The sequence below is a fragment of the Ammospiza caudacuta genome, chromosome 4, assembly GCF_027887145.1.
Source record: "Ammospiza caudacuta isolate bAmmCau1 chromosome 4, bAmmCau1.pri, whole genome shotgun sequence".
In the NCBI taxonomy this organism is placed as follows: domain Eukaryota; kingdom Metazoa; phylum Chordata; class Aves; order Passeriformes; family Passerellidae; genus Ammospiza; species Ammospiza caudacuta.
This window is the reverse complement of record NC_080596.1, coordinates 24,598,646-24,610,541: the sequence shown is the minus strand read 5'-3', so window position 1 is coordinate 24,610,541 and position 11,896 is coordinate 24,598,646. Positions and strand designations below refer to the sequence as shown.

The window sequence follows — 11,896 nt, the reverse complement described above, 5'->3', positions numbered from 1 at the left end:
TTCCTAGTGTCATGTCCATTACAACTCACCCATGTAAAAGGAGTCTCCTTTCCAAGGTGTCTCCATAGTACTGTGCAGAAAATCTCAGTATCTCAGAAGCTGTTAGCTGTAACTGTGTCTCTGTTAATCAGTATCCTGATTGATTTTTGTTGGTTGGGTTTGGTTTTTTTTGCACCAGAACTGACCATAGCTCTGAGTGACCTAAAAGGGTACTTCTAAGAAAATAACTGATATAATATTTCAATAGCCAAACTGAATTTTATTTCTATATCTTTTATTTTAAAGAAAGCAAGCAAGCAGCACTGGGTGTGCTGTGAGTGGAGTGGAGTGGTGACTCCCTGGCCACCCAGTGCTGCTTGCTTGCTGTCTTTAAAATAAAAGATATAGAAATAATTTTGGTTTGGCAACAAAATTTTATATCATAACTAATTAATCTATTTTTTTTTTAGCTTTTTCTGGCCCATACTACATTGCTTGCTCTAAATCACGATGTAACCTCCTTCCAGACAAGTTCATTAAAATCCCCTTAAAATTGTACTTGTGTTTAAAAGGGCTTTTGGTACAATTTAATGTCTAAGAGAGAGAGGAGGATGGAAGTGGAAATGTGCCACATGAGCAGATGTTCAGCTGGGAAGGTAACATTAATGATTAGGCTGTGCAGCCAGAACTGGTGTTAACAGCACATGCATCCTTTGAGGATTTAGAGAACTGAACTACACATAAATACTTGCTTTTTCCCCTTCCTTGTTTTTCATACCAGAGAAACTTGAATCTTGTCTTTTGCCAGTATAATTCCAGTGTAACTACACAGAAATCACTGAAAGAAAATAAATGCAGATCACCACATCTGCATAATATTAAAGTCAGCTATTGCACGATTTTCAATTTTTCACCTCCTCTAGAATGCAGGTACCGGTTCTATAATGCTCAAAAAAGTCCTTACGTACTGTATTCCAGGTCAGCACTGCAGAGGGAAGCAGCAGCACCTCATTATGGAAAAGCAATGTGGCCATCAAAGGACTAGTGCAAGCTCCTGCTCAGGTTTTGAGTTTTCCTCGCATTAGAGATTACCTCATTATTAGCAAGCTGGGAGGCACTGGTGAACATGAGTGTCTGGAACTCCTTTATATAACAATACTGCCACTATTTGGCAGTGTTTGGGGGGGACACAAGACAGATGATGGACTTTGGACCTGGTTAACATAAGAGATTTGATAACAGGATGCCCTGGCAAAAGCAAACAGAACTTTGAAAATGAGATCTAGATTGCAAGAAGATTAAATCAGACAGGCTAACCAGAAAAAGAAAATCTCATTAAACTCTGCAAGCAAGAGACATTGCTATATGCAAAAATTTGTGTATGTAATTTTAACCTAATCATTGCAGTACACGTTACTAATCTCCCTAAATAGTATATAAGCATATATATCCCACAATAAAATCAGTCTCTGAATCAGTCTCCCTGTCTCTCGCCATCGCTGACAACTATTGTCACCAGATTATTTTTGAGCACTGACTGTATCTTCCTGTTGCAGCACCAGTTTAACTAGAATGTTTCTTAAAAATCATTTTGAATGTGATGATTTAGAAAACGGTCAGCTACCAGCTATGAACATTAAAAGGCTGAGAACAAAGAGAGGAAATAGTTTGCACAAGAATAAGTTTAATCTTAGAAGCACCTGTCTTCTTGGATAAATGTAAGCTTATTCATATTCTGGTAGAAGTTTTGCAGTAAAGCTACAATCCTACAATTCTCTTGATGATGAGCTCAAACAAAGCAAGGGACCTGCTTGGAAAAAGGAAAAAATGCATGGTCAGATAATAGATGCAGAATTAAAGAATCTGAGAGATTGAAGGTACCAAAAAGTTGAGTCAGAATTTTGCACAGAGTTTTGCAACACTCTGAACCACCAGTGATCTCAGATGCTTAATTACAGTGGAGAAGTAGTAAAAAACCACAAAACAATACAAAAACCCATCCTGAACTGCTGGGTTCAGGAGATTCTGTGCATTTAGAAATCCATGTTCTGAACTGCTGCCTAAAATTGCCTGGATTTTTATGCATACTGTTACTACCTGCAAGCATTAAAAAGTAGTGTCCTAGTAATGACACTGGGGCCTGGGTGCTAGCAGACAGTGGCACTGAGAAGTACAGCCCTGATTTTCTCTTGTAAGTGGCCTAGGTTTGTGCCAAGAAACACAGGTTGAGCTGATTCTCCCAACATTCTGAGTAGGATTCAAGGACTTTGGAAAAATGTGGCAGAGCCAGTCTCCAAAGAAGTACCCTCAGACCTGGCTAGAGACAGTCCAGGTGGCAGTGCTGTGGGGACTTGTAGTCCATGCCATTAGAAATTCTGTAAGCAGTTCATCTTTACGCCTCTTGCTTTAGGGACCAGAGCCCCTGTCACCTGGCAAGGCAGTCCCACCCTGCTGGCAGCAGCCCCTCAGGGAGTACACAGTGCACCTGGCACATGAAATCCCTCTGGGACCCTCACTCTCCTGTGCTTTTTAAAAGCAGAACAGCTGGAAGAGCTGAGGAAGGTGCTCCATAGACCTCTAGCCAACATCATGGGGCTTTTAACTGAGCTGTTGCTCATCATGTCTGAGGGAGACTACACTGACTCCAGCACAAAGATTAAGAATTAGGCTCTTCCTATTTTTCCCTTGGAACCTAGTTCTCTGCTTAATTAACACATCAGCATTTGGGCCAGACTCCAATTGCACAGCTCAGTGGTGCTGTCCTTTTCCTGGCACAGGGCTCCAGTCAGTGCTGGGGCAAAGGAAGAGGAGGCAGGGAGGGCATGGAAGCACAAGAGACATCTCAGCAGGAGGCAAAGCACGGGGCCAGAGTCACTAACCTGACTCCTAAGGAGTCCTTAGGCCAGGGTGTGAGGTACCACTCTTCAAATTTGGGACTTAGCTGTAGGTGGCTGCATGAAACACACTCACATGGATTCCTGCTGGGTGCCCATGCATGACCAGAGTTTGGGCTAAGATCCAGTTGAGTGTTGTGGCCAGAAAGAGAAGTGGTGCCTCCATTCTGTCACTGGTGTTCAGGAGATGAAGGCTGAAATTCTTGCTTTTGCATATGCTTCTTTATGCCAAGTACATAAGAATAAGTACATGGAAACTCAAGCAACATGGAGAAGAGCAAGTAGCTCTGATTTGTGACAGACCTGTTCTCTCAGAAAGAGCTGAGTATGTAGTTCAAACAGAAGGAAGGAAAAATAAACTTCTTTCAGAGTAGACAAAAGTCACTAAGTCACTCTACTCAGATTTGGGGGATGCCACTGAAGCAGGGAAAACAAACTTACAAAATAGCTTACAGAAAATGCATGGAAATTGTACTCCTTTATCCTTCAGGACTCAAAGCATGCTTCTCTCAAATGCTTTGGGGGTTGGAGGGTCCTGGTTTTAAATACTAACCACATCTAACACTCTCAGAAATTTGCTTACCTTTTCTTTCTTTTATTTTCACTTTCTCTATGAAGCAAAATATCCAAAGCTGGGAACTTGAGCTTCACTCACCCTGAGTGTCATGTTACATGAATGTTCCATGAGCAAAAAGGAAACTATTTTTGTTTCCTTTTTTGTCATTTAGCTCATCTAGCAACTATTTGTGCTGATGGCAACAAAACATTTACCTGTTGCCCACTAAGAGCAGGAGGGGCTGGGTGGTAAGGGCTCTCCCTTTTCTGAAGAAAAGGAGCCTTGGTTTACTGAACAGCTTGAAAGGCTCAGGTGAACAGGACAGATTCCAACTGTGCCAAAGGTGGCGGCGCATTCAGGCCTGCCTGGGATGGCTGGGGGCCAGCAGTGCCTGCAGCAGGAATTGCACAAGTGGGTGCACAGATCCTCTGTGCTCTGGAGAGGTCTTTGACCCATGTGCCAGCAGCTGCTGCTCTCTTGGACCCCAGGCCAAAGACCTTCAGGGATTTCACCTCCTGTGCCATCAGAGCAGGCCCCTGGCTTGTGATGAGGAGCTGTGTGCAGGCTCGTCTGGAGCCTCCCCCTGCACCCCCTGCCCTAGCCTTGGCCCTGGCACCTTTGTGGGCTGCACTTGTGGCACCCAGTCATTTGTAGAGAAATTCTGCACTGTTTTCACGAGAAGGTGTTTTAAAGATGTCTGGAAAGTGCACAGGAGCAGTGTGAGCAATGATACAGGGAAAGGTGTATTCTGTATTCCTTGATACTGTACCTTAAATGCATCTCTAGGATGCGATTATGATTTTCACTGCCAGGAGACACTGTGGTCTGTGTTAAAGAACTTATATGCATTTATTCATATAAAGGCATATTGATGGTACAAATGCATAATTGATAATCAATGTAATTAGGTATATTACATATAGATCTGTATTATTTCAGTTATTTCCTACAAAAATAGGGGAAATTCAATGTTCTTTAGAGCGTTTTATAATTCAACAATATAAATTGAGGTGAAAACAGACTACCCACCTTTGTGGGAATTCCTGCCTTCCTCAGCACAATGAGACAAAGGTGATGGGATGTACATTCAAACAGCCCTTCTAGAGCTGCATCACTGCTTTGCTAACACTCCCTGTGATTCCAGCTGCAGGTGTGGGATAAGCCCTTAGGTGTGCCTGGGAATGGTGGCCTGGAAGCACCTGCCTGAGCTCTGTTTTGAATGCAGGCAGCTGAACTATGCTCAGCACATGTTCTCTTTTCACAGGAAAATGGGAATCAATTCTTGCTTTTCACTGCGTGCTTCTCTGCCCAATGATTGCATCAAACTTGACTTCAGAAATCTTCTTCAGAAGGTTCAGGGCACGTTCTGGAAACACCCTGGAAGAGACAGTAACACGAAAATAAAAGTGGGATAGAAACTTAAATTATGAGAAAAAGTGTCACTGCAGGTAAGGGAAGAGCTGGTCTGGCAGGAGAATGCATGCACACACATGAACTGAGACTATGTATTAAACTGGGCATTATTTCCTAAGGACATGTAGAACTTGTCAATCTCTGACAAGTTTTAACTCAAAATCCCACCCATCATTTTTAATGACAATTCCAGGACAGGGATGTACCAACCATGATTCAGGCTGCAATATTTCTGCAGAATCCAGAAAGTTTTCATATTGAACAGAGACACAAGTATTTGCTTTCTCTTTGCAACAGAGCCCTTTAAAAGCAAATTTTCCAGCCTCAGTGGCCTGAATTTTTGGTGTTGACATGGAGAAACAAACAGTCAGGTCCTCATCTCATTCTGGGGCTATGCTAGGGCTGCTGTTTCAGAGAATGTAGTGGCCTGTAGAGCAGTGAAGCTCTGCACTGACACCAGTCAGCTGCAGCAAGTGGTTCAATGCAAAGGCCTGTGAGAGGGCTCAACAAAATCTCAAGATGGTATCTGCTGTTGTCACTAGACAGAGCCACTGCATTATTAAAGACCTTGTGATATGTTCTAAAATACAATTTATCTTGAATCAGATTTTACAAGTTTGAGGGTACACTCAGCAGGTTACAGTTGATACATTTTTGGCTCTACTCACCTTTCAAGCAGTAAAGCTATGCTCTGATTTGATGGAACGAAAACCATTTTCTGGTTGGTCACTATTCCTTCCATCAAAGCCTGTACGACTTCTTCAATCTCCAAAATCTTTCCAAGCCTACACAGGAAAGCAAACAGGTAAGAGCTGCAGTGATAAAAAGGAGTGGTACCAGGTGATCTAGGAGGCTTCACAAATGTACAAATGCAGGTCATTCAAATGCAACAATTACATGGGTTAAAATCACATTGCAGACCTTCTTTAGTTAATGATACAAACTGTTGTTATACAGCCAGCTGGAACAGAGGCCTAAAGCTGGGGATAATATGCAGTGCCTTAATGCAAAGAAGGAAAGGCAGGAATGCAGAGTATTGAGAGTTACCTTGTACTGGGGTTTTTGACAAATCCAGTGTTTATAAAAACAGGACAAAGGCACGTTGTTTTGATTCCATCCTTTCCAAGGGCAGACAGCTCCTCTGTCAGAGCTTTATGAAATCCAACTGCAGCAAACTTGCTTGAGCTGCAGAAAGGGAGGAAGTACAAATGAGAAGGCAGAAATCCTATTTCCACCTTTCTACCACTGCAAACGGCCTAAACCATCATACAACATACAGTACAGGGTAGGATGCAAAAAGATCCAAATAATATAATCCAGCTGAGAGGCAGAGCAAGGATTATATTAACTTTCTGTGTGCTAGATTGTAGTGCTGGATAAGATATTGAAATTTGTGGAGTAATTGTGGAAAGCAGACAGGGTATGAACAGGCAAACAAAGCAGAGATGAAAACATCAGGAGATCTTAGAAAACATTAACTAGCATGTGTCAATTGATGCACATCAAATTTTTCCCATGAGAGAAGATTCTTGGAAGGAATGCATCATGAATGTCTGAAATTAGGAAGGATGGGCAGGGTAGAAATGGAGATTAACCTCTGACTACTTATTGTATCACACAGGAGCATCTCAAATCAACTGTATGTGCTTTGAAATAGTGGGATATCATGCAAGAAAAATGTAGAGGAGGAACGACCTGCCACGGAAATAGGTGTGGGCCTTAAGTTTCAATGAATTCCAAAGAAAATAGATATCACATGACTATTCTTTCATACAAATATTGCTAACAATTCAGTCAGAGCCAATTACTTGGTACTTCCTGATGGAAAAGATGCAATTAAAAATTTTAAAAATGAAGCAAGCTGATTACAAAATGACTTACCAATATGCCACCATGAAAGGAACCACAAAATGACCTGCTGCTGAAGCCACGGTGACAATGTGCCCATAGTTGTTGTTCATCATGACTGGTAGGAAAGCTCTTGTGGTCTTGGAAGTCATTTAAAACAAGAGGCAAAATGCAGGGAACAGCAAGGAGGAAAAGAACATGGTTTTCTTAGGCATACTCAGCACTGACTCTCAGAGTTATTCCCCACGTGGCCAAAGCTTTCCCTAAAGCTCTGATCTGCACAGCACCTCAGATTCCAGAGCCACAGGGATACCTGCTCTCTGACCAGTGGTGCAGCTGGCAACCTGCTCTCCAAAGGCTGCAGCAGTTGGCCATAAACAGGAAATGGTTTTCACATCTTTCCTTTGCTGCTTTTAAGGTTTCAGGTGTCAGCAGAAATGCTGGCAGGGTCTCACCCCAGCACATGAACAATAAACCACTTGTCAATCTGTGGCTTCTCTTTTCTTCTGCCACAAACAAGTCCTGCTGAAGCCCTCCCACCCTGTCAGCCCCACAACACCTCTGACAGAGGCCTTCTGTGTGTGCTGCAGGTGAGGCTGTCGGCAGCCAGCTCACATCAGCAAGAAGCCATTCCAGTTTCCCAGCACACAGCCTGCTTGGGTGCCCTGTGCTGTAACAGTTCATTTGGTAATTTCACTGCTAATCATGGTTGGTTTAAATATGCATCCTCATTGACACTCCCAAACAAGTGTGTATATAGATGGTGGTGGCCCTTACCCACATGTGGCCCAGAATGTTGACTTCAAACATCCTTTCTATCTGGTGGTCCTGAGTCGAGAGAAAGTCAGCTGCTGTAATCACACCAGCATTGTTCACCAGGACAGTCACATCCCCAATATCCTTCTTCACCTTTTAGAGAGAAAACAAAAGCCCAAAATTGTGTCTGTCACTCAGGAGGGAAAAAAAAAAGTAAAGGTGGGGAAGATGAACCATAGTTAAATTCTTAACATTGCATCTTCAAGGGAGAGGGAGGTCATGCCACATTTCCAGATGTGGCAGGAACATGGCAGTAGAGCCATGGGATCTGGTTTAGATCTGATTCTTCCCCATTCATTAATGTCAGTATTTATTGTGTTCTACAAACTGTGCACAGTTTGGACCGTGTAGTCACAATTGGTGTGGGAAAAGGATTTGTAGAGAGTTCTCAGGGCCTGACAGAAGGTGCTCACAGTATGCATCCGTATGCAAACCGAGACAAGAAATGCTGACTTAGAAACGCCATGGGATAGGACAGATATTGTTGAGACAGAAATGGAGCTAGAAAAAAGCTTCAAAAGATGGCCTTGCAAATAAGACTAGATACTTTGGAGAAATAGAACTATGAATCTTGCATTGTATTGGGACCCATGAGGGGTAGTTTCAGATGATTGACTTTAAGGCATCTACAGCATGGTGTGGCAAAAAGCTGATCGGTCAAGAAAGGCTTATAGTGTATTGTAATTAGGAAATAGTTGGCTTCTGATTGTGATGGTGTGAATTATAACATCTGTATTGTCTCACCCTTCTCATCAGACTGAAAATGGAATAAAAGTTCTTAAGATGCCTCTCAGTTGCTCGATCTCTGGGCCAGGAAAAGGGTGTTGTCCAACCCTTGGGACCACAGAGGTACAGACTGTTTTGAGGCAGCTGGACCACAGCCATTCCAATAAAATGTTTCATATGTTCTCAGCGCTATGTTCCTTCCGAGGCTGCAACCCTAGAGAGCAAACTTGGCAAGAGGATGTGATATGCTGGAGCCTCCCAAACAGGATGAGACTGGCTGTGATCTTGGAAATGCTACAGCACTCTGTGTCCAGAGAGCAACGAGGAATGGAGAGCTTCCAGGGGTTTGCAGGATTTGTGTGCAACAAACAGATTTCCTGCCTTCTCTGGAAATCAAGCATGGTTGGGAAAGCCTTTGGCCATGCCCCTGCTGCCCCACCTTGTCTGCAGCGCTGTAGATCTCCTCCCGTTTGCTGCAGTCCACCACGAAGGTTTGAACAGTGGCTCCCAGCTTCTGGCATTCTGCTGCCGTCTCCTCAACGCCGTGCTGGAAGAGGCAAAGAGAAAGACACAGCTGTGCACAGCTGTCCCCTCAGCACGGCTGAGCAGCAGAGGCTGAAGATGTTCCTGGATTGAACAACCACTGCCCAGCCCCTGAACAGTTCATAGCTACCCAGGGAAAGAGCTACAGGTGGGGTTGTTGAAAGAATAGGCATTCCAGTTGGAAATTTTGGACCTTTGTAGAGTGATTACCAGAAAGGAAATCACAGAATCTTGAAATGGTTTGTGTTGGAAAGGATCTTAAAGACTATATAGTTCCAACTTTCCCTTGCAATGGGCAGGACACTAGATCAAGTTCTCTATTCAATCTGGCCTTGAATATTTCAAGGGATGAGGCATCTCTAAATTCTCTGGGCAACCTGTTTTAGTACCTTACCATCCTCACATTAAAGAATTTTTTCCTAATATCCAACCTATCCTCATCTCTTTCAGTTTGAAGCCATTTCTCTCTGTCCTGTCACTACATGCTCTTGGATATACTCTCTATCAATCTTTTTGTAAGCCCCCTTCACATACTGGAAGGTTTCAATTAAGTCACTCCAAAGCCATCTGTTTTCCAGGCTGAACAATCCCATTTCTCTTAGCCTTAGGAATGTGGCATCAAGAGTGAATTTGGCTTGGTGAGGCACACGTAGCAGCAAAAAGAGGACACGCAGTGCCTATCACAGCACAGCAGTCAGCACTGTGAGTGTAAACAGAGCTCTTGCAACACAGGCCTGGCTGACACCCCAAGGTGGCTCTATGCATTTCTGTACTCACATGCTGGGTGTGAGAAGAGCCACACTTGTATTGGGTCTGGCTGAGATAGAATTCATTTCCCCATAGCATCCTCACAGTGCTGTACTTTGCACTAGTTGCTAGGAAGGGGTTGATAACACACCCGTTTTTTGGTTGCTGCGGAGCAGTGCTGAGGCAGCATCATGGCTGTGTTCCCAACATTCCCCGCCCCATCAGTAGAGCCTGGGAGGGGACACAAGCAGGAAAGCAGAGCAAAACTGACCAAAGAGAAATTCCATATCATATGACAGCTCAGATATAAAAGCCAAGAAAAAGAGGAAGAAGAGGAGGGGCATCTGGTATTTACAATGTTTGCCTTCCAGAGTAAGCACTCGCCAGGATGTGGGTGATCATCTCTTGCTGACGGGAAGTAGAGACATTTTTTTTCTCTTTGCTTCTGTGCACACAACCTTTCAGCTTCGCTTTAGCAAACTGCTTTATTTCATCCTACAAGTCATCATTTCTCACGTTATTTCCTCTATCCAGTCCATCTGAGAAGAGGGGATGATAGAGCAGCTTGGTGGGCACCTGGCATGCAACCAAGGTCAATGCACCACAACTGTTCACAGTGCAAAGAGACTTTCCTTACAGGATTGCACTTGACACACACAGAACAGAAGCTTCCTTCTGTTACTGTATCAGCTCACTAACCAGAGCAGAAATTATTTTGCTGTTGTCTTGTCCCCAGGTGCCAGAAGGCCATGCCAGTGGGGGCCTGTGCTGGGGTCTGTTTTGCAGCTTCAGGATAACACAATTAGCTTCTTTGCTGACCCAATGCGTCAGAAACAGAAAGCCCAGCCTTTCACCCACCCTGTTGCACCTACACCCAGCAGTTTACCTTGATTCCTTCTGAATACCATGCAGCATGTTTGCATCTGCCCATCCTCCACTTGCCAAAGTCCTTTACGCGTGCAGCTGCCCAGAGGGCAGCCGGGCTCACATACAGCCCGGCACAGGGATGCTGCTGCTGCTGAGACTGCAGAGAAAACACATCTCCCAGCATTGCACACAAAACACCCGAGGCTACAGAGAGAGCAAATGAAGGCAGACCTGCTGCTCTTTGCAAACAGCCTTCTGGTATCAGCGGGCTTTCTCTGCCAGCCCAGGCAGCAGCTGCACCAGCAGCTTCCCGAGCACTCCTTTCCCTGTCGCAGGGGCTCTGCCGGCTGTTGCCTGCTCCCTCCCGAGTGGCACCGAGGGACTGTGGGACCAGAGCCCCACATGCTCTGCTGCAAGCGGGGCCAAATCCTCTCCTGGCGCTCGGCATCCCAGCCGGAGGAGCCGAGCGGGAGCCGATGGGAGCGGGCTGGAAGGGGCTGGGCGATGAGGACGCGATGTGGTGCTGCCCTTCTTACGCGCCTAAATGCCCCGTGGACTCGGAGGTCATACGGAGCGAGGACATGAGTGTGTCCATTACCTTGTTGATGTCCCACAGGACCAGCCTGCTCTGGCGCTTGGCGAACTCCAAGGCGGTCGCTCGCCCGACGCCATGGCCAGCGCCCGTGATGAGCACCAGCTCCCCGGCGAGAGACTTTCTCCTCACAGGCACGAACAGCTTCACAAAAGCCTCCAGGTAGGAATAGAGAAGCGTGGCCAGGAACAGGAGAAGCTCCAGAAACAGATTCATTGTTCTCCTGGAGCTCTTTCGAGGACCGAACTGAACTTTACTCCCTTTTGTAGGGGCCCGCAGGTTGTTGATTTACCCGCTGCCGGCTCCGGGCGCGCCGCGGGTCCCGTCACTCCCGCAGGATCCACCCCAGCACCGGCGGCTGCTCCGCCCCGCTCTCCCAAGCTGAGCTCCCGGTGTCCCTGTGCTGGTGGCCCTGCGGTGGCGCTGGGTGAGCGGTGCAGAGGAGCTGTAGTCTGCACCCCAACCTGCCCTCGCAGAACCACGGCCGCCCTGCAGCTAACAGGACGTACCGGACGTGGATAAAGAAATGTGGCTTTTAGGGCGTTTTCTGCCCTCTTGGCTAAGGAAAACAGAGACGATAGAGCAGTGCGAGCCCCTCTGTGTTCTGCCCTTGGTTTTGATCTGTCAGTTGTCCCAACTGTTCATTCTCTGCTTTGTTTGTCCCCACACAGGTGGCAGTGCCTACCTGTTCCTCTCTCAGGCCCCTGCATAAAGGAAGCAGAAAACATGTTCTTGTTTGTCATTTGCTGCAGGTGGAAAATGGATGGAAGGGGCAATAAAATTGCTCATCCAGTTTACTGACAGAAGCATCTTGAAGGTCCATTCTACTCTGTATTGTAAATTCTTTTCAATTTTTGAGCTTTGCACCTGTCAAGTCGCTCAGTGCCATAAGGTCCTTGAGCAGTTTTCTTCATG

General features: G+C 45.4%; 1 protein-coding gene across 2 annotated transcripts; it reads right to left on the bottom strand.

Annotated features, from left to right (window-relative positions):
* Positions 1–4,253: 4,253 nt before the first annotated feature.
* LOC131556657 (estradiol 17-beta-dehydrogenase 11-like) lies at positions 4,254–11,281 on the bottom strand. 2 transcript variants are annotated; one of them, XM_058803429.1, is made up of 8 exons: positions 10,988–11,281; positions 10,409–10,546; positions 8,672–8,779; positions 7,468–7,599; positions 6,724–6,830; positions 5,890–6,027; positions 5,511–5,627; positions 4,254–4,806 (listed from the first exon to the last, which is right to left on the bottom strand). In XM_058803429.1, the coding sequence occupies exons 1-8, from the start codon at positions 11,195–11,197 to the stop codon at positions 4,719–4,721; spliced, it is 1,038 nt and encodes a 345-aa protein (XP_058659412.1). In that variant the 5' UTR covers positions 11,198–11,281; the 3' UTR covers positions 4,254–4,718. The 2 variants fall into 2 exon arrangements, with proteins under 2 accessions (XP_058659412.1, XP_058659413.1); XM_058803430.1 differs by lacking the exon at positions 10,409–10,546 and having other exon boundaries at positions 10,988–11,272.
* Positions 11,282–11,896: the final 615 nt, after the last annotated feature.